The sequence below is a fragment of the Aquarana catesbeiana genome, linkage group LG06 (genome assembly GCF_042186555.1).
Source record: "Aquarana catesbeiana isolate 2022-GZ linkage group LG06, ASM4218655v1, whole genome shotgun sequence".
NCBI classification, from domain to species: Eukaryota; Metazoa; Chordata; class Amphibia; order Anura; family Ranidae; genus Aquarana; species Aquarana catesbeiana.
This window is the reverse complement of record NC_133329.1, coordinates 320251448-320274435: the sequence shown is the minus strand read 5'-3', so window position 1 is coordinate 320274435 and position 22988 is coordinate 320251448. Positions and strand designations below refer to the sequence as shown.

The 22988-nt window shown below is 41.9% G+C and overlaps 1 protein-coding gene across 3 annotated transcripts in view; it reads right to left on the bottom strand.

Annotated features, from left to right (window-relative positions):
- Positions 1-22988, bottom strand: part of PDE1A (phosphodiesterase 1A) — a 490470-nt gene that overhangs the window by 63656 nt on the left and 403826 nt on the right. For all 3 annotated transcript variants that reach the window (XM_073633739.1, XM_073633738.1, XM_073633740.1), the window contains 4 exons: positions 14629-14729; positions 5585-5710; positions 4276-4377; positions 1451-1571 (listed from right to left, as the gene is read on the bottom strand). In XM_073633739.1, the coding sequence (XP_073489840.1) occupies positions 1451-1571; positions 4276-4377; positions 5585-5710; positions 14629-14729 (450 nt within the window). The remainder of the gene's footprint in view (positions 1-1450; positions 1572-4275; positions 4378-5584; positions 5711-14628; positions 14730-22988) is intronic.

Here is a 22988-nt window from a genome sequence, read left to right as displayed (position 1 = left end):
TTAAGTAACTTCTTGAAAAACCAGCGGAGGTGCATGGGGCATATTAAGTAATTTATGGATCCCTTTTGGCTTTTACATCAATCCAGGCTATATTACCTTTTTAAAGGGGAAGGGGCATTCTGACCTAATTTCTATAGGTCAAAGTACCAGGTGAGCAGTTTGTGGTGGAGGAGTTGGGGAGCATGTGACGTCCACTATGGAAGATTGATGTGAAGTACAAGACTGATATATATAAAACATTTAAGACTGTGATAAATTAAAAAATGGCACTTTTTTTTTTTTTTTTTTTTTACATTTTTGTATTATTGGCATAAGTGTGTATATCATACTGCAGCACTGTATTATGAAAATTCTAATATTGATATGTGTTGTGTGGAAGGCTACAAGATTAGAGCGGCAGCAGTGGTGATTTAAAATGAATAGATCACAGTAGGGAGTATTTTTTGGGCATCACATTGTAACTTTGTGTGGTTGCACAGGAGATTTTATATTTTACAATGCAGGCACTACAACTTTACTCATTAGATCAAAGAGTTTTGCTCAGGTGGTTATAGTGAACACAGACAATACCATTTAGGAACCAGTCTGAATAGGGCTTAGTGAAACAAGCAGCTATTTCTTCAGAACAGAAACAGTTAGGAATTTTCCACAAAGTTTGTAAAAATTATAATGTACAGGGAATATTTCTCCTCAACAAAAGTGGAGTTACATTTTAAGCATCTGTGGTGGACATCACAAATGAAAAATGGGACTCAAATTGTGCCAGCAGGAGGATTACGGCAGTATGATGAGTGAGTAGAGCATGAAAATAGGCCAGCAGATCCTACTGTCAGAGACCTCACAAAGATCTTAAAAGCCAATAACAATAATAAGAAATTTGCTTTTAGTGCACCAACATATTACTTCATAAATCTGAACTTAGCTAGTTAATTTTGTAAAGAGATTCTGTACTTTTTAATATATATCTGTGCAACGTAAGCCTATTAAAGTGTGCCAGTGTTAAAAAAAATAGATATTGTTTTCATGTATATATAAAAATTACACTGGCAGGCACTGCCTCCTGCTGATCCTCTTATCTCATTGATAAGGTCTGGATAACTGACAAAAAATAAACTGCCCACAGTCTCTAATGATGAAAAACACCCACATTGCTCCTGGTAACCATAGGGTCTCCCATCTTTGTCCAGGCCATGTAAATACCCTAATGGAACTCGAAGCATCAATTTTTATTAAGGCAAGAAAGAGGTTTTCTTTTTCTAAAAAGAGAATGTAATTAGATAAGAGGTGACATGTGCTCTTTTTATTCATGTGAACTATAATTCTAAATGGTAAGTCCTCTTTTCAAAGTACATTATTAATTTTAGCAATAATTTTACAATTAGTAGCTGTGAGAAAAACGCCCGTTTTAGAATTGGGTTTTTCTGTAGTGAATGGAATATTGAACTAGCACCTGTCGGAAGAATTCCTCCATCAGTAAGTCTGTCCACCTCTGATGCATATCCCACGTTTTTGCTGGATGACTGATGTCTGCAGCGTGAAGAATCAAGGACATTGCTTTCGATTTGTCTATTCTGTCAGATAAAGAGCACAGTTCAATTATTTTCTGAAATGGAACTCTGACAATGAAAGGAGAAATTTCTGGACGGCTCACCAAGAGTAATCTTAGTCTGCTTTATCTGCTAATTGCAAAATAATACAATGCACTGTTATAAATACTGTGATAACGCTGCATATCAAACTGTGAGGAGAGTTTCATTTCATTTTTTATAGACTCTTACCTCAACAATTTTCTTGGCTTTATTATTTCTAACACAATGCATACACCATTCATATTTTTATATTAATAACCTTAAATACAGACAAAGAATAATTCCAGACATAGTATAATTTTACATAGATACATTGTTCCAGCTTGGAGCAATGTGACTATGTATATATCACACCTGGGACGATCCCCTGGAAAGCTGGAAATCACTGAAGTAGCTACTCCAGTGGTCTCTCCTTTCCAATTTATCCTCTTGGAACTACACAATTCCTCCTACTTATGTAATAAGGATAAGGAAAGGGGTAGGTGATGGTAATCCAAATAAAAAAAAGTGGCCTAGGCTGTGAAAAGGCACCCACACAAGCATTCCCGTTCACCTAAATGGGTTGCGATTGGTGGGCATACAGAGGGTATAATTCCTGCCACAGCTGCAAAGGGAAAAAAACATACTATGTATCTGCCTGTCACCTGAACTGACCCCTCTGCATGTTGGAGACATCAGTCCCAGTCATCCTCTGTGGACAACTGCTCTCCTAAAATGACAGGAACTATTTTGTTCTTACTGTCTTCAGCCTTCTGTACTTTCTGGTCAGTGAACATTGCATTCCTGGGGACAGCCAGGTACCAGTAGACTAGACTTGCTTGGCTTATAGGAATGGGGATTGCTATAGGTAACGTTACAATCATACAGAGGTGACAGTTACAGTACATTGGTTTTGACATAATTGGTTGATTTGTGTGATACACAAGATACACTGTCCTGTACATATTCAGTCCAGACAGTGAAAAAGTCTCACAGATGTAGTATTGCTATACTCGAGTACCAGAATGTGTTTTGGGTTGGGCTGTGTGTGAAAAATGTCTTATTATATTGACAACTTTGTGTAAAATTTAAAAAAAAATATATATTTTAATTTTCTTGACGCATTTTCCCAAAACGTGTGGCAAAAAAATGAAGTTTTCAAGACTCACCATGCCTCCTAACAAATACCTTGGGGTGTTTACTCCCCAAAGTGTAGTAATTTTGTGGGTGTTTCCACTGTCCAGGTGCTCCAGGGCCTCCAGAAATGTGATAGGTAGTCAGGAAATTAGATGTGCAATTTATTGCCTCTGAAACGCATGAAGGTGCTCCTTGGATTTTGGGCCCTTTTATGTGGTGAAAAAGTCTCACACATGTGGTATCCCCATACTCAGGAGGCATAGAAGAATGTGTTTTGTGATGTAATTGTAAGTATGCCTGTGCTTTGTATAAGAAATAACTTGTTAGGATGACAACTTTGTAAAAAAATAATTATTTTCTTCATTTGACATTGTGACAAAAAAAAAATACAATTTAAAAAAACTCACCATGCCCCTTGCTGAATACTTTGGACTGTCTTTTTTTCTAAAAATGGGTCATTTGGGTGGTATTTGTACTGTCTTGGCATTTTAGAGCCTCAAGAAATTAGATAGGCACTCATTACATCAGGATTGATCAATTTTCAGTTATTTGTACTGTACTATTGTTTGTAGACTCTGTAGCTTTCACACAGACTAAATAATATACACTGATTTTGGTTATTTTAACCAAAGAAATATAGAAGAATACATTTTGGTCTAAATTTTTGAAAAAAGATTATTTGCAAAACCTTATAACAGAAACAGGCTGTATTACATTTTATTAGCCTTTTATCGTTCATATAGTCAAAAAAAACCAAAAAAAAACCAGTGGTGATTAACCACCTCAATACCGGACACTTTTACCCCCTTCCCGCCCAGGCCAATTTTCAGCATTCAGCGCTGTCGCACATTGAATGTCAATTCTGCAGTCATTCAATACTGTACCCATATGAAATTTTTACCATTTTTTTTAGACAGATAGAGTTTTCTTTTGGTGGTATTTTATCATCACTGGGATTTTTATTTTTTTCTAAACAAACAAAAAGAGACTCAAAATTTTGAAAAAAATAAAATCTTTTTCTTCGTTTCTGTTATAAAATTTTACAAATAAGTAATTTTTCTTCTTCACTGATGTGCTCTGATGAGGTTGCACTGATGGGCACTGATAGGCTGCATCAATGGGCACTAATGAGGCTGCACTGATGGGCACTGATGAGGCTGCACTGATGAGGCAGCACTAATGGCCACTGATGAGGTGGCACTGATGGACACTGATTGGCATTGATGGGGCTACACTGATAATCAGGGCACTTAAAAATCACCAAAGGAAAGCTCTGTCTGTACAATGGGCCGGGCGGGAACCAGTCAAATATCACCAAAAGAAAGCTTTGTCTGTCTAAAAACAAATGATAAAAATGTAATTTTGAGTACATTGTTGCATGACTAGGGAATTGCCAAATGTGACAGCGTTGAAATCTGAAAAACGAACTTGGCAGGAAAGGGGTTAAAATGGTTAAAGGAAATATTACTTTACGTAAACGGTCCCTTCAACTGATAACTAAAGTGTACATAGACATGAGTCTAGTAAAATATTACAAAGTTAAGATCAATAATGGCATTTAACCACTTACCCTTCTGGCTGTTGTAGTGTACTCCTCATAGTTTTTATCTGCTGAAAGTGACCAGACATATCCGTAGATAAAACCATCTCAATGACCAGTGTTCTCAAGTCTCTGCAAACAATTACAAAGCACAATATAATATGCTTATATATTGAAATATAGTTTATATGACATACCTACAAGTTATCTTAACATTGCTCACTGTTGGATATCTCAGTGCCTCATACCCTGTATTCTTTTGAACTACATATACTGTTTCTCTTCCATTACCGCCAAGCACTTGATAAAGGAAACGGACAAAGGATAAATATACAAGGCACTAAAATAAAAATGCCACAATAAAAAGGATAATCATTTTACTACAATGAACACATGGCCAAACTTCATTGCAACAAGTGTGCTTTAAATAATATCTTTATACGGTATTATTATTTTAATTTAAATTGACTAAATACACTCCAGGTGCTCTCTGCAGATGTCTAAAATGCCCCTGCTGTGTCAGAGCCAGAGCTCTTCAAACAGAAGAAAGAATTAGCTTCCAATTCTTTAGATCTGACTCAGTAGGGGGCATGCTGGACCTCGACAGAGAGATCACTGCTTCCACACAGGGCACAAGCATCCCACTCTGAAGCTTTTGGTAAGGGACTGGCTCTTCTACTCAGGCTGTGCCTGCTTTTGAAAGAAAATCAACAGTAATATAATAAACACCTTTTGTTTTGATGCACCTGGGCCATTTTAAAATTAACATTACATTTTGCTTTAATGTTTAAATAAAGTGTTTGATTTATTGCAGACCTTCAGTCTGTTTTCCTCCTACAATAATTCCCTCTCCCTACTAATAACATAGTGAGTGTTTTAGCAGGTCATCATGGGTTTGTAGCTGCTAGTTTTCTCTGAAGATAATGGGCACTGGCTGCAGCTGCCCTCACTAACAATGGCTACTGACACCCAAATTTGAGCCAATTAGACTATTGGTAAGAATTAAGTCCATAAATAGGATTATGGCATATTTGGCTCTTTCAGGGTTTTTTTTTTCATTTTAAAATTATTGACTGGAGTTCCTCTTTAAGTAAATTATAGGAAGTCAGCTCTCTCTCTCTCTCTCTCTCTCTCTCTCTCTCTCTCTCTCTCTATATATATATATAAAAATATGATGACATATGGACATATGTGTTTATTATATGTATTATATTGTGTGTGTAATTTTATAGTATTCACTATAGCCAGCTCTCATGCAATACACCCTTTATCATAGATGAATAATAATTTTGAAGGTTCAAATCATTAAATATACTTTTCAAAAAACTTTAATTTTTACCTCCAGTCGTCTTTGGATACATTTACCAAAATATTCATGTCATCCTCTTGCATGATTCGATAGGCAGCACTGACGTGATGATTTTCTAGTACGGAACGATCATTATACAATATTGCAGCATCTGACCTAAACAAAGAAATTAAACAGTGGCAAAGAATTTTAACCCTTTCATGACCAGATGTCATTGAAGCCAAAATCCTAAAACAAAATTGGCCAGTATCAGTATGCATTATTAATCTGAATAAAACAGTAATGCCCTGTACACACGGTCAGATTTCCCGACGGAAAATGTGTGATAGGACCTTGTTGTCGGAAATTCCGACCATGTGTAGGCTCCATCACACATTTTACATCGGAATTTCCGACACACAAAGTTTGAGAGCTTGCTATAAAATTTTCCGACAACAAAATCCGTTGTCGGAAATTCCAATCGTGTGTACACAAATCCGACGCACAAAGTGCCACGCATGCTCAGAATAAATTAAGAGACGAAAGCTATTGGCTACTGCCCCGTTTATAGTCCCGACGTACGTGTTTTACGTCACCGCGTTCAGAACGATCGGATTTTCCGACAACTTTGTGTGACCGTGTGTATGCAAGACAAGTTTGAGCCAACATCCGTCGGAAAAAACCCATGGATTTTGTTGTCGGAATGTCCGATCAATGTCCGACCGTGTGTACAGGGCATATGAAAAATCCGCCAGTTTGACAGCGGGGTCTGATAACTAGGGACACTCACTGGTGAGCATTCCTGGTTCTCTGCTGCAATGTTAATTCAAGTGGATGAAAACCCTCACATATACCCAGTGAAGTGAACAGTCTCAGATGATACACAGGAATAAAAATTAATCTCCCTACATAAGTTTTACATGTACATATATCTGCTGTCTTCAGCTTTCTACATTCTTTAGGAAATGCACATCTTGTTACAAATCTTTCTTCCTGTTTCAGCAGTGGGTGTGGAGTCTGGGCATACACTGTGTGTGAGCTGATTGGAGGAAAGGCACACTCCCCCCCTCCACATAGGCAGAGGAACAAAGAAACTTGCAGAGCTGTACTGTTAATAGACAACTCTCTGCTTATCTGTCTCTAAGTTACCTCCCCGACACAAATTCCCAGCTGCTTTTATCTTCTGTATCAGAGAGCTTGTCAGAAGTTATCATGCTTGTAATGGAGCAGCAGAAAGACACGGGACTTAGGGCTTTGGAGAGAGATTAGTAAACACTACAGATATATGTGCCCAGGTCAGATTTCATGAATGGGGTTTACACCAACTTTAATGTTTTCACAGCTAATTTAACAATGCGGTGAATGATACTTGATGTCCTTTACCCAGAAAATTAGGTATTGGATTTACTGTAAATTCTAATGCACACTGTGGGAAACTTACATTATGCAGTGACATCAATGTAAGCGATTTTAGTACAAGAGAGGAGCCTGTACAACTGTGAAAGACAGAAGATAAGGCTGGAGCTTAGCTTTAAATGAAATTGTTTTGTGTTATCATTTTAAATGAACACAGGTTTATTGCAAACAAGTTATAGACAATATTTAAATTATTGTTATTATAGAGTATGTGTTTCTTGTAATCAATGAAACCCCACTTTTTCACCACTGGAAATGTTTTCCAGGATTTATATTAGGGTTGGGTTGGCACTGAAAATTTATACTAGTGGAGTTAGGTCAGAACGACTGGAAGATCTCCTGAGAGTCAGCCAGGTGGGTTGGTGAGAGTCGGCCTGGAGGATTGTGGGGAGAAGTTTGCCTGGTGGGCTAGTGAGAAAGGGCAGCTGCAGCCAGGTGGGTTTCCATCCCAATCCAAGTTATATCCCTCAATAAATAACAAAAACAAAGTCACAGACTGTTCTCTGACTCTGGAGTGCCTGTGAAAATTTGGTGTGCCTGGCTGTGGAGGGTGGGGGATCCCAGTCTACTTGCGGCTCTTTAGGGGGTGCGCTACACTACAGAAATATATTCTACATTGTATAATATTAAAAAAAAAAAATAGCACCAATACTTTTTCCAGTCTTTTAGCAATATGTAACTTTCTTATTAATGTTGACCATACACAAAAAATCTCAGTTCATGTTAATCAATAGGGCACATTACCAAATTACTTATATTCTTGTCATGAGAAAAAAAATATTGCCGTGAGCACCATTATGTCACTTGAAGTGACAGTAAACTGACAGTGTTTTACAAAATAATACAAATGCCTGAATAATAAATAGCAAATATAAATTGAATGTACCATCCACCTCTCTCTTCCTTTGTCTCATCTCTTAAATGCAACCTTTTTTTTTTCTATTCTCAGACTTTCTGTTCTAGGTTGGTTATGTTTGTACCCAATGCCTCCCTTGTGCATGTGAACATAGCCACATTTTACTGCCTGTCCTTCAGATGTACTACACATCAGTGGAGGCTTGTCCATAGGGGCAGTGCCCCACCAGCTTTGTTGCAAAAATAAAATAAAAAATTAAACAAAAAAAATAAATAAATAAATAAAAAGAAACTGTAATTATTTTTTATTTTGAGCTTCTCTCTAGCTTTGCTTGTGCTGCCATTGCTACTTGCTAGGTAGATTATAAACATAAACATCCGTCTGAAAAATCATTAAAAATCATAAAAAAGTTGTATCTAGAACACTGTAAAATGAATTCTCCACCGTTACTGGCTACTTACCAGTATTCTATTAAGTTAATAGGAACTTGTTAGGGCGAGCCGAAATACCGACCCCGGCCCCCCTAGTCTATTTGGTCCCTCCCTGGGGGGGGGGTGCTAAGATCTTCCCTGCCTGTAGTTCCACAACCTGACCTGCTGCCCAGCCATTTCCCCCTCCCCCCTCCACAAGTCACACTCCGACACTTGGTCTCTCCCTCTCCAGTCTCCACTCTCCATCCCTGGCCATCCATCCTGTGTGCAGAGCAAAAGGAGGAGAGATGAGAGAGAGGAGACAGAGAGTGGCAGACTGAGCAGAGCACAGCTCTGGCGGGAATCGAGTGACCGTGTGAGAGGAGAGCGAGAGCAGCAGAGAACATTGCTGAGCACTGCCCGGGTCGGGATTGAATTGGGTCTGGCCCTCTGGGATTCCTGTGAGTGTTATCAATCATGTATGTTAAAAAAGGGGGTAATATCCGCGCTTGGTAAAAAACAGCATGCAGCAGCTGAACACTATAACCCAGATATGAGGTATAAAATAAATGTGTAGAAAAAAGTGCAGGGCTAAAATATATGAAGAAAGTTGTTGAGCACAACTTACAAAAAAGTGCAAATTAGTGACCATATAATGTGAACAGTGTTACCAGAAATCACATATAAACAAGAAAACGCTAAATACTGCGAAAAACTTGCATAAATCACATATAAAATCGCATATGAAACAAGAAAATGCTAAATAAATAAAAACTTGCATAAATCAAGCAAAACTGAAAAATATATACAAGGCTAAAAGATCATATATATATATATGGAAAGTGCTACAATAAAAGTGCAAAAATATGGTGAAAAAATATATATATAGTGATTAGTCCATAAGAAAAGTCCATAAAAGTGACTAAAAAATCTTCATATGAATATGTGACTTGATGTGATTGCTTAACCTCGTGATACCCGTCACCTCTAGTAAAAGGAAGGCTTACCGGACCACCAGCGACCCCCCTTACTCAGGGAGGTCAAAGACCGCAAATTGGATCACAGATCCCCAGAAATGAACTCCAGATCTCCTGGGCCTCCTTGATCTCTCGGGCTACCAACTCTTTGTTTTAAACCTGTTTTTAAGCTAATTGGAGACTTGTGGAAGCTCCCAAACAACATTGTATCATTTACTCCAATAAATCTTCTTGATGTAATAATATCACACTATTTGGAGTATCATATCTTTTTTGCAAGATTTGCACAATCTTTTGAACACTTGGGATACTTACCATGATTGAGAGACCATCCAGGATACTGACAAGAGACGCCCGAGAGATCAAGGAGGCCCAGGAGATCTGGAGTTCATTTCTGGGGATCTGTGATCCAATTTGCGGTCTTTGACCTCGCTGAGTAAGGGGGGTCGCTGGCGGTCCGGTAATCTTTCCTAGAGGTGACGGGTATCACGAGGTCAAGCAATCACATCAAGTCACATATTCATATGAAGATTTTTTAGTCACTTTTATGGACTTTTTTTTAGATATTCACTATATATATATTTTTTCACCATATTTTTTGTACTTTTATTGTAGCACTTTCCATATATATATATATATATATATATATATATATATATATATATATATATATATATATATGATTTTTTGACCTTGTATATATTTTTCAGTTTTGCTTGATTTATGCAAGTTTTTATTTATTTAGCATTTTCTTGTTTCATATGCGATTTTATATGCGATTTATGCAAGTTTTTCCCAGTATTTAGCATTTTCTTGTTTATATGTGATTTATGGTAACACTGTTCACATTATATGGTCACTAATTTGCACTTTTTTGTAAGTTGTGTTCAATAACTTTCTTCATATATTTTAGTGCTGCACTTTTTTCTACACAATCATTTATGTTAAACCATCACAGAAAAGATGAACGTCCTTAAGTGACAGAGATAGAGCCTCATATAGTATAATATATAGTGTATAGTGTATATAGTATAGTGTATACAGGGCTTTTTTTCTGCCGGAACGGCGTTCCACCACCTTTGGCAGCCATGTACTCTCCATCCAGTCACTGAACACAGAAGGCGGTAGAGGAGGTTTTTGCACTGCTTACTTCCTCCACCGGCTTCTGTGTCCTAGTGTCAGGACAGTGACCGCTGCATTTTGTTTTACATTTCCTGATCTTTGGGAGTTGTTGTTCCCGTCCCTCCCAGCGGCTCCCGTCCTGCCCAGCGGCTCCCATCCTGCCCTGCCCAGCGGCTTTCATCCTGCCCTGCCCAGTGGCTTCCGTCCTGGCCAACCCTACCTTCCTGTCAGACTTGTGCAGCTCTAAGCCGAGTGAAGTGTTCGGCCGGAACTGCAGTGTGGAAAAAAGCCTGGAGAGGAGGTGGGTGCACTGGAAACTATGGAGGGGAGGGAAGGGGGGGTGGGGAGAGTGGCACCTGCAGGGGTAAGTGACAGCTTAGGGAGAGTTTGTGCAAAGTGCTAAATAGTGGGGAGGGGGGGGCAGGTGGTAAAGTGGCAACAGCTGGTAAGGGGGGGTTGGCAGGTTGTTTGAAGGTGACGGGGGTGAAGAGGTGAAAATTGTAGAGCTGAAGAGATGAAAGCTGTGGATTGGGGTAATCTGTAGATGGGGGTGCAGTAGTGAAATGTGGAAGGGGGGTAGAGGCAAGATGTAGTTGTGGACTGGGAGTGTAAGCTGTAGATGTGCGGACTGCAGAGTTGAGTTGTTGACAGGGGGTACAAAGGTGAGTTGTGGGGGGTGCTAAGATGACATGTAGACAGGGGTGCAGAATTGAGGAGGGACAGGGGAAAGAAGAGGTATGTTGCAGACAGAGGGAAGAAGTGGTGAGTAGCGAATGGGGGAAGAAGTGGTGACCCATGAACTGAGGGAAGAAGAGGTGAGCTGTGGACAGGAGGGAAGAAGAGGTGAGCCGTGGACAGGAGGGAAGAAGAGGTGAGCCATGGACAGGAGGGGAGAAGAGGTGAGCTGTGGACAGGAGGGAAGAAGAGGTGAGCCGTGGATAGGAGGGAAGAAAAGGTGAGCCGTGGACAGGAGGGAAGAAGAGGTGAGCTGTGGATAGGAGGGAAGAAGTGGTGAGCCGTGGACAGGAGGGAAGAAAAGGTGAGCTGTGGACAGGAGGGAAGAAGAGGTGAGCCGTGGACAGGAGGGAAGAAGAGGTGAGCCGTGGACAGGAGGGAAGAAGAGGTGAGCCGTGGACAGGAGGGAAGAAGAGGTGAGCCGTGGATAGGAGGGAAGAAGAGGTGAGCCGTGGACAAGAGGGAAGAAGAGGTGAGCCGTAGACAGGAGGGAAGAAGAGGTTAGCTGTGGACAGGAGGGAAGAAGAGGTGAGCCGTGGACAAGAGGGAAGAAGAGGTGAGCCGTAGACAGGAGGGAAGAAGAGGTTAGCTGTGGACAGGAGGGAAGAAGTGAGCTGTGGACAGGGAAAAAAGAAGTGAGCTGCGGATGGGGGGGAAAAAGAAGTTAGCTGTGGAATGGGGGGGAAGAAGAGGTGAGCTGTGGACAGGGGAAAGAAGAAGTGAGCTGTTGATGGGGGGGGGGAAAGTTAGTTGCAGACGGGGGGGAGAAGAGGTGAGCTGTGGAAGGGGGCATAGGTCAGCTGTGGACAAGGTGAGGTTTGAATGGGGGGCACAGAGGTGAGCAATAGATGGTTACATTGGTGGAGATATGTTAATGCTGTCCGCAGATTTTTTTTTCTGTGCCCTGTGTGAAACACACACCTCATCACTACAGTGTACACTTTCCTGAGCCCTGTGTGTTATGCGCTTCTAATGCCGCGTACACACGGTCGGACTTTTCGTCTACAAAAGTCCGACGGACGCCGACGGACAAAATACGGCTGACAATCCGATCGCGTGTGGGCTTCCCCGGACTTTCAGCGGACTTTTCCAGCCGCAAATCTGACGGACTTTAGATTTGAAACATGCTTCAAATCTTTACGTCGTAACTACGCCGGACCCAGAAATCCGCTCGTCTGTATGCTAGTCCGACGGACAAAAACCCACGCTAGGGCAGCTATTGGCTACTGGCTATCAACTTCCTTATTTTAGTCCGGTGTACGTCATCACGTACGAATCCGTCGGACTTTTGTGTGATCGTATGTAGGCAAGTCCGTTCGTTAGAAAGTCTGCCGCAAGTCCGCCAAAAGTCAGCCAAAAGTCCACCAAAAGTCCGTCGAAAATCTGTCGGACAGGCTGTCGGACTTTTGTAGACGAAAAGTCCGACCGTGTGTACGTGGCATTAGTGCCGCACACTGTGCCTTTTGGGCCTACGCGGATTTGGCGCCGCTTTACTTCTCTCCCCGTGGAACGACAGAATTGGGGGTGGAGAGTTGGCTGGGGAGGGTGAGTTCCTGCACCTATTTTCTGAGAAAAAAAGCCCTGAGTGTATAGTGTATATAGTATAGTGTATAGTGTATATAGTATCGTGTATATAGAGTATAGTGTATACAGTATAGTATGTAGCATAGTGTATATAATATAGTGTATAGTATAGTGTATATAGTACAGTGTATAGTATAGTATATAGTGTTACACTGTATGTAGTATTGTGTAAAGTATAATGTATAGTATAGTGTCTATAGTATAGTGTATATAATATAGTGTATATTATAGTGTTTATAGTATAGTGTATAGTGTATATTGTATAGTATAGTGTATAGTATTACACTGTACTATACACTATACTATACACTATGGGTGAAAACAAGTGTAATACAGGGGACGGAGTTGGTGGAGTCTATAAGGGACGGGGCTTCTGAGAAGTGGGAGGGGCCAAAAAGGAAGGGTGGGGTCTGGTTCCCCACCATCTTAAAACTTCACCAGCTGCCACTGCTACATATCTACCTGCATAGATGTGGCATGCATAGAGTGGAGCATGTGTTCAGAAATAGTGGCACTGCTTACTTTACACTAGTAGTGGTAAGGCACAATAGTGGATGATAGGAAGCGTGCACCTGAAAACAATGGTAAGGAAAAAAAAGAACAGCGTGATGGTATACTTGATATTTTAGAAAAATTTAAGTAATAAAAAAAATTTGAGTTTAGTGTCACTTTAAGCTGGCCATAGCCAGCTTAAATTATTGTCCATTTTTGCTGAATCTCCTGGAAAATGATGAGCTAAAAAGTACATGAATTCTATGAAATGATGCATGCTGCAATCTGTGGTGTTGATCCGCAGTTTGCCATTCATGTTAGTTCAAATTAACGTGTTGAAATCTGCAACACAATGTATAAGTCATGCCAATGCAATAAGTAATAATGCGCCGGTTTTATTTACATTTACCTTACTTTCTTTTTTTACCTTTTTATCTATATTAATTTATTACAAATGCTACAAGTAAGCAGCAGGAAGCAGGTCTAGGAAGTAAGTTCCTTAGCTGACCAGTGCATTATAGATATACCGTATATACTCGAGTATAAGCCGTTCCGAGTATAAGTCGAGGCCCTAATTTACCACAGAAAAATGGGAAAAACTTATTGACCTGAGTATAAGACGAGGGTGAGAAATGCACAGCTACTGCAAGTGGAAAAGAGGGTCAACAATGCCCATTTGCAGCCTCACTGTGCCCATTTGCAGCCATAGGTCCCCCGAACTTCAAATTCGGTAGTTAAGTGTTCCTAGATGCCCCCTAGCTGCAGCAAAAATTTGGGGTCTCTGAACCCAAAGTGTCCCGAAATGACATTGCTGCAGGTGGACACAGTTGACTGACTTTGGGGCCCCGTATCTCGGGGACACTTAGTGCTAGGAACCCCAAATTTGGTGTGCAAACCCAGTGGAACTAGCACCATAAAATATCCAAAGGGGATTTCTAGCACCAAGTGGCCCCGAGATACAGGGCCCCAAAAATCGGTTCAGAAAATGTCAAGCACTGAATGATATTTTCTGAACCTATTTTGGGACCCCGTATCTCGGGGCCACTTGATGCTAGGAACTCCAGCTTTGGATATGTTGTGGTTCCACTGGGTTTGCACACCAAATTTGGGGTTCCTAACACCAAGTGGCCCTGAGATATGGGGCCCCAAAATCGGTTCGGAAAATGAAATTTTTTGCTGCAGAAAAGTGCTCGACTCAAGTCGAGGGGGGCACTTTCAGCACAAAATAATGTGCTGAAAAACTTGACTCAAACTCGAGTATATACGGTACACGAATACATTTTCATAAGTACAAAAACAGTTGTGGCTCCATATCCGGAATAGAGTGAAAGAGGCCTTTGGAAAATATAAGAAAATTTGCGACCTTTGAAATGTGTCTGAATATTCTAATAAATTCCAGGACCAGCAGAAAAATATTCCATATAATTTAAGTTTGCCCAGAGGGTAGTGCTTAATTATTGTGTGCTTCCTATGCAGCTAAATAAATCTGGCAGATTTTTTTACCTTGTCTGTATATGGAAGTTGTTTGTGGTCCCAGTGTGCTCATAGTCATGGATAGCAGCAGCTAATATCATTGCCAAAATTTCCAGTTCTGTGAGCCAGTGCTGCCAAAGTGAGATAAATATATTATCACAGTTATTGTCATAAAAAGCCAATTTATATGTGTTAATTCCAAACATGAACTACAGGGTTGGCCTCCTAGATAGCACACTGTTCGTCAGACTTAGGCAAATGATATGCAAAACTTCCCTTGATAGTCTAAAGCTCTTTTATGGCTTTCTATAGCTTTCTTTAAAGTTTATTGGGAATATTTAAACACAATATCGTATTTTGTATTTCTATTCTTTCCACTACCATTCCCCTGTATTCCCCTCCTACACATACTGCCCCGTTTTGAACCCTTTCACAATTATTTCTACTGTGATGCCCTCTTCTCCTGCACATACTCTCCATTGTCATATGCTACATATTCCTCTCTTGCACCTAATGAACACTGTCATACTCCCCAGCACCCTTCTCCTGCACATGTTGCTTGCTGCCATACCCTATGGCACTCTCATGAACATACTGCCTGCTTTCAGAAATATCCACACTCCTCTCTTTAATACACTGCCTGTTGTCATACCCATAGACGTTGTTCTTCTGAACACTTGTGGTGCAGTATCCCCATTTAAAAAGCCTGTTCAGCTGTCAAAAAAGGCATTCAGGCGTGGCAGTATCACCTCAGACTCACCTTGCTTGCACCTTTTTCTTAAAAGCAATCCACTGTGAGCCGCTCTTCATAGAGCAATGCAAATGTAAATGAGCCCAAAGTGAAAATTGTCATTTAGGTTAGGGAACACACCTTCAATTTACCCAGTTTGCTAAGTAAGCATTCTCTACTCCTTTAGTAAATCAACCCCATTCAATACAGAATAACCTGGAATTCACAGAACAGCAGACAAACCTTTTTTGGTATAATTTTTTTAGCATAGGGAAGACCTAAAACCTATCAAGTTTTCTTTCTTTTTTTGGAGGGGGGGATTTCAAATTTTCTCTTTACTTTTACTTTCAATGATAACGGGACAAATAGAGAGGGTGAATTTCCCTACCGGGGCACAGACAGTGATAAAAACCGAGTTCTAACTCCTCTCCACTCTGCCAAAACTAAAAAAAAAAAGTTTTTGCCTAATTATACTTTAAATATTTACATATTTTGAACACATATTTTGCATATTTTGAACACGCAATACAAGCACTTCAAATCAGGACCTCATTCTTCCTTGTAGCTTTAGTCATTGTGGAGTAATTCATATTTAAATTTAACAAAAGCACTAAAACCTTAGCTATTTTCAATGGAGAGAAGATCTTGACAGGCTGCCACTGTCTTCTTATGTAAACACAAGTGATTAAAAAAACATTAGAAATAAACTAAAACTGATTTTAGGGTCTTTGTTATAATCCTTGAAAAAAAATTACTTTACAGTGCCTGCAGCTACAGAGGTCAGAAATTGTTTATTTTACATAGTTACATAGTAGGCAAGGTTGAATAAAGACAATAGTCCATCCAGTTCAACCTGTGTAGGTGCACATTTGTCGGTGTCTATAATTATTTCCCATATCCCTGTATGTTGTGCACTTTAAGATGCACATCCAAGAGTCTATTAAAAATATCCATACTGCCCGCAGCCACCATCAGTTGTGGAAGAGAGTTCCACATCCTTATTGCCCTGACAGTGAAAACCCCCTGCGCAGTTAAAGTTAAACCACTTCTCCTCCAATCTCATTGTGTGTCCCTATGTCCTCTTACACTCATTGAGACTGAAAAGTTATTTTCCTATGCTGGGATCGCCATTGAGGTATTTGTAAATAATGTCCCCTCTCAATAATTCTCCAGCGAGAATGGATTTAGTGTTTGCAGTCTTTCCTCGTAATCAAGATTCTCCAGACTCATTAGTTTTGTTGCCCTTCTTTGGACTCTCTCCAGTTCCAGCACATCCCTTCTGAGAACTAATGACCAGAACTGGACAGAATACTCCGGATGTGGCCTAACCAGAGTTTTATAAAGTGTCAGAATTATCGTTTTATCCCTGGAGTATATTCCCTTTTTTATGCATGCTAATATTCTGCATGCTAATATTCTGCTGGCTTTGGTAGCTGCAGCTTGACATTGTATGCTATTACTCAATCTGTCATCTACTAGGACCCCCAGATCTTTCTCAATCCTTGATTCCCCGAGCGGTTCTCCCCCTAGTGAATAGTTTGCATTTATGTTTTTTGCCCCCAAGTGCATTGCTTTCCATTATATTGTTCAGGTCTTTCTGTAAAATGTGTATATCTTGATGTGACATTACTGTCTTGCTTATTTTTGTGTCATCCGCAAAAACTGAGATTAAACTATTTATCCCATCCTCTAGATCATTTATGAATAAATTGAATAGAAGTGGTCCCAAGACAGAACCTTGGGGCACCCCACTTACCACTTGTCAGAAACCATGAACCAGACCGAGCCACAAGTACAGTAAAATCACACTTGTTTATTAATAAAAATAAAAAGGTAAATAGAGTAAGTGTAGTCAAAGCATAGCCAGAGAACAGTAAACGGACCGGGTAGTCAGCCAAGCCAGAGTTCAGTAACCAGATTGGGTAATCAGCCAGGCCAGAAGTCACAGCAAGCAGGATAAGGAGCCAGAAGGGATGTCAGCAAAGCCAGTCTTTAAACAGGAACTCAGGAGATGGTTTCTTGTGATGTGACCAAGGCAAAGTCAGGAATGAAGTGAGCTGGAGATCTTTAAGTAGGCGGGACTGACGAGCAGATCCACAACAGCTGGTTAACTGTGGAGAGAGATGAGAGCTGGCTATTATCCGACAGCTGAGCGGCCAGCTCAGAGAAGGAAGGTTAGCCAGCCCTGACAGTACCCCCCTCCTCAACGACTTCTCCCCCTTGGAGGACCACCGGGCTTGAGGGGAAAATGTCTATGGAAATCACGGAGGAAGGCGGGAGCATGTACATCCGAGGAGCATTCCTCCGGACTGTACCCCTTCCAATGCACCAGGTACTGTATGTGCCCATGGAACCTACAGGAGTCAACAATGGATTATACCTCATACTCCTCATGGTTCTCAACCTGTATAGGGTGAGGACGTGGCACCGAGGTGGTAAAGCAGTTGCAGACTAAGGAGACATGAAACACATTTGAGATGTGCATACTAGGAGGAAGGTCCAACGCGTAAGCCACTGGGTTAATCCTGTGAAGGATATGGAAGGGCCCAATAAACCAAGCTGTGAACTTCAGTGAGGGAACACGAAGTCGGAGGTTGCGAGATGACAGCCAGACCCTGTCCCCAACCTGGTAGGAAGGCACAGGCAGGCGTCTGCGGTGAGCATGGAGTCTGTACCTGTCATTAGCATGACGCAAAGCCTCCTGGACGTGTGCCCAAGTGGAACGAAGACCACAGAGATGCTCCTCTAGCGAAGGAATACTCTGCGGAACAAACGAGTCAGGCAACATGGAAGGTTGGAAACCATAATTCACCATAAACGGAGACAATCAGGAAGCAGAATTCAAGGCACTGTTGTGAGCAAACTCTGCCCATGGTGATAGGTCTGACCAGTTGTTGTGATGGTCAGAAATATAGCAACGTAGGAATTGCTCCAAGGACTGATTGGCTCATTGTGCGGCCCCATTAGACTGCGGGTGATAAGCAGAGGAGAAAGCAAGCTGAATTCCCAGCTGTGCACAAAAGGCTCACCAGAACCGGGACACAAACTGACTACCCCTGTCTGAGACAATAACCTTGGGTAGCCCATAAAAGCGAAAGATCTCCCAAAAAAAAATGGAAGCCAGTTCCTTAGAAGTGGGCAACTTCTTAAGTGGAATACAATGACACATCTTTGAGAACCGGTCAACCACCATAAGGATAACTGTGTTGCCTTGGGAGTTGAGCAACTCCACAATGAAATCCATAGACAGGTGGGTCCAGGGCATCTCTCCATTGGGTATGGGTTGTAGGAGGCCCACTGGAAGGTGTTGTGCAGTCTTACTCTGAGCATACACGGAACAGGCAGCTACGAAGGCAGTTACATCAGCACGTAGACTAGGCCACCAGAATTGTTGGGAAATGGCCCAAACAAGTTAATTCTTACCAGGGTGGCCAGCTGCCTTGGGAGAATGGTAAGTCTGGAACACTGCAGTATGGAGACACTCTGGGACAAAGCAGCGGTCACAAGGTTTCTCAGGAGGAGCATCAGACCTGAGCAGCAAGAATTTTGTCACCCAAAGGAGAAGTAAGACTGGTGCGAACCGTAGCCAGAATACGATCAGAAGAATCATAGGAACCGGAACCGACTCCAACTTGGAAGTGGAGGAAAATTGTAGTGACAAGGCGTCAGCCTTTACATTCTTAGTACTGGGTAAGAATGAGACAATGTAATTGAAACTTGACAAGAAAAGAGCCCATCTGGGAGAGAGGTGTTTAGCCTCAGACAAGAATGTGAGATTCTTATTGTCAGTAAGAATGAGAAACCGACACAGTGGTACCTTCGAGGAGATGTCTCCATTCTTTCAGGGCTAAAATGATTGCCAACAGCTCTCTGTCACCAATCTCGTAATTGCACTCGGCAGGTGACAATTTCTTGGAAAAGTAGCCACAAGGATGCATAGCACTCTCAGAGGTAGGACGTTGAGACAGAAGGGTGCCAACACCAGTCTCAGAAGCATCAATCTCAAGGATAAAAGGTAACATAGGATCAGTATGTGCCAACACAGGAGCAGAAACAAAGGCAGCCTTGAGACTTTCAAAGGCCTTAATGGACTCCGGAGACCAACTCTGTGGGTTACCGTTCTTTCTGGTCATATCAGTCAGGGGCTTGACCAGAGACGAGAAGTTATGAATAAACTTCCGATAATAGTTGGCAAAACCCAGGAAACGCTGCAGAGGACATAACTCCACGGGTCGAGACCACTGTAGGACTGCCGAAAGTTTCTCTGGGTCCATCGAAAAACCAGCAATGGAAATAACATAGCTCAGGAATTTAACCTGTTCCCAATGGAACTCATACTTCTCCAGTTTACAATAGAGATTGTTCTCTCTCAATTTTTGAAGCACATGACAGACATCTGTGTGGTGGCTCTCCAGGTACTTGGAAAATATGAGGATATCATCGAGATATACCACTACACATATTTGCAACAAATCTCGGAGGACATCGTTAATAAATTCCTGGAAAATTGTCGGGGCGTTACAAAGGCTAAAAGGCATTACGAGATATTAATAATGGCCTGTTCTGGTATTAAACGCAGTTTTCCACTCGTCGCCCACCTTAATCCTCACGAGATTGTAAGCCCCTCTCAGATCAAGCTTAGTGAAAATCGTTGCTCCCTTGAGGCGGTCAAATAACTCTGTAATTGACAGATTCGGGTAGGCATTCTTAATCGTGAAACGGCTGAGACCCCTATAATCAATACAAGGTCTCAGTTCACTGCTCCTCCATGGCTTTATCCTCCAAGACCGACAAAGGGTAAACTCTGCCACGAGGGGGAGTGGAACCAGGTTGAAGGTCAATTGCGCAATCATATGGCCGATGTAGAGGCAAACTACCGGCTTGACCTTTGTCAAAGACATCGCTAAAATCACGGTACTCTTCTGGCAGGAAGGAGAGTGAAGAGGTACACAGGACCTTGGCTACCTTCCGGAAGCATGTTTCACTGGATTGTGGTGACCAGGAGAGAACCTCAGCACGGAGCCAATCAAAAGAGGGGTTGTGCCTCTGTAACCAAGAATAACCAATAACCAGCGGAAACTTAGGGGAGGAAATCACTTGAAAATGGATTATCTCATGGTGAAGAGCCCCTACGGCCATGGACAACGGAACCGTCTCATGAGTCACATGGGCAGGCTGTAGAGGTCTCCCGTCAAGAGCCTCAATGGCAAGTGGAGTGTCACGCAACTGCAGTGGAATCGAGTGCTTTGATACAAAGGCAGCATCAATGAACAGGCCTGCAGCCCCAGTGTCGATTAGAGCCCGTATCTCGATAGACGACTTAGAACAAGAAAGGGTGACCGAAACCAGGGGCTTATCCTTCCAGATAACTGGGGCTGACACAACACCACCTAAGGTCTGTCCATGACAGGACCTCAAGGTTCGGGTGTTCCCAGGATGAGTAAGACAAGACTTCAAAAAGTGACCTGCCTGGCCACAATAAAGGCACAATCTCTCCCTCCTCCTAAAGGCTCTCTCATCCGCAGAGAGACACGTGAAGCCCAAGTGCATGGGTTCATCTTCACTGACCGACTCGGTACCAGGAGGCATGGGAGGTGAGGGAGGCAGGGGTGGGACTGCAAAGCTCGGAGGTAAACATACAGGAGGCTCTTATAGAGGTAATACTCAAGGTGGGTGCCTGCACAGAGACTGGCGCAGCAGCAGGGATGGCCTGCAACTCGGGTTGTAATGGAGCAGCCACAGTGGGGTATTTCAGGTGAGCCATGCGACTCAAGAGCGTTTGTAATGCCATGGCAAACTGATCCATGCGGTGATCTTGCTCATCCAATCTGAAAAAAGTATTACCAACAAGTGGATTACCTGTATCTTCTGAATTCATGGCCCTCGCCTACTGTCAGAAACCATGAACCAGACCGAGACAGAAGTAGAGTAAAATCACACTTGTTTATTAATAAAAATAAAAAGGTAAATAGAGTAAGTGTAATCAAAGCATAGCCAGAGTCCAGTAAACGGATCGGGTAATCAGCCAAGCCAGACTTTAGTAACCAGATCGGGTAATCAGCCAAGCCAGAGTTCAGTAACCAGATTGGGTAATCATCCAGGCCAGAAGTCAGGGATCCAAGTAGAGGAACAGCAAGCAGGATAAGGAGCCAGAAGGGATGTCAGCAAAGCCAGTCTTTAAACAGGAACACAGGAGATGGTTTCTTGTGATGTGACCAAGGCGAAGGCAGGAATGAAGTGAGCTGGAGATCTTTAAGTAGGCGGGACTGACGAGCAGATCCACAACAGCTGGTTAACTGTGAAGAGAGATGAGAGCTGGCAATTTGCCGACAGCTGAGCGGCCAGCTCAGAGAAGGAAGGGCTGAGTACATTTTATTTATCATCACCCTTTGGACATGCCCCTGTAACCAATTTTATACCCAAGAACAGACCTTATGGTCCATGCCTGCGGACCTCAGCTTGTAGATTAAGTGCTTATGGGGGGCTGTATCAAATGCCTTTGCAAAATCCAGGTACACTATGTCCACAGGCCTCCCCCTATCTAGATGGCAGCTCACTTCTCGTAGAATGTTAGCAGATTGGTCTGGCAGGAACGACCTTTCACAAACCCATGCTGATTATTACTAATGATATTTTTTCCTCAGTAAATTTCTGGATATAGTCCCTTATCATCCCCTCCAATAATTTACCAACGATTGATGTTAGGCTGACTGGCTTGTAGTTTCCAGGGTTTTGTCTCTGTCCTTTTTTGAATATTGGTACCACACTGGCCTTTCTCCAATCAGCTGGTACCAATCCTGTCAGTATTCTGTCCACAAAGATTAGGAACAATGGTCTGGCTATAACCCGACTGAGTTCTCTGAGGACTCTCAGGTGTAAGCCATCTGGTCCTGGTGATTTTTTTGTATTAAGTTTATCTAGTCTTTCCTTCACTCCGGCCTCTGTTAGCCATGAGGGTATGCCCTGTGATGTGTCACTAACAGTACTGTTGTGGTTGGGATATCCTTCCTTTTCCTGTGTAAAGACTGAGGAGAAGAAGGCATTTAGTACAGTTGCCTTCTCTGTGTCATCCGTAACCATCCTCCCATTCTCGTCTTTTATGTGGGCAATGTGCTCTGATTTTGCCTTTTTACTGGTAATGTTTCTTATGTATTTTAAAGCATTTTTGCTGCATGTTAATATGTGAGTGCTTTATTGCCCATAGCTTGGACACAAGTGTATTTTAAGCATACCTAAAGTGGTTGTATACCCCTTTAGCACATTTTTATCTACAGGTAAGCCTATAATAAGGCTTACCTGTAGGTAAAATGAATGTCTCCTAAACCTGTATGGTTTAGGAGATATTCACCTTGCAGGCAGCCTCTGACGTCAGCAGCGCATGCGAAGTGAAGGCCCGGCAAAGGTTTGGCATATTGTGCTGTAACTTGCCAGAACAGACGGCTCCCACGCCCATGCAGTGATGTAATTGGAGCTCCGGCCACTCACAGAGCTGGAGCCACGAACCCGGAAGAATTGCCAAGGCAAAATGTTGGCCTCCTCGGTGCATACTAGCTCATTATGCCTTTGCCTTATATGTTTTTTTTGTTTTGTTTTTTTTTTTCTTCTGGGTATACAACCGCTTTAACATACAGAAAATGTGTTGCATAATTCAGTTGTGTTC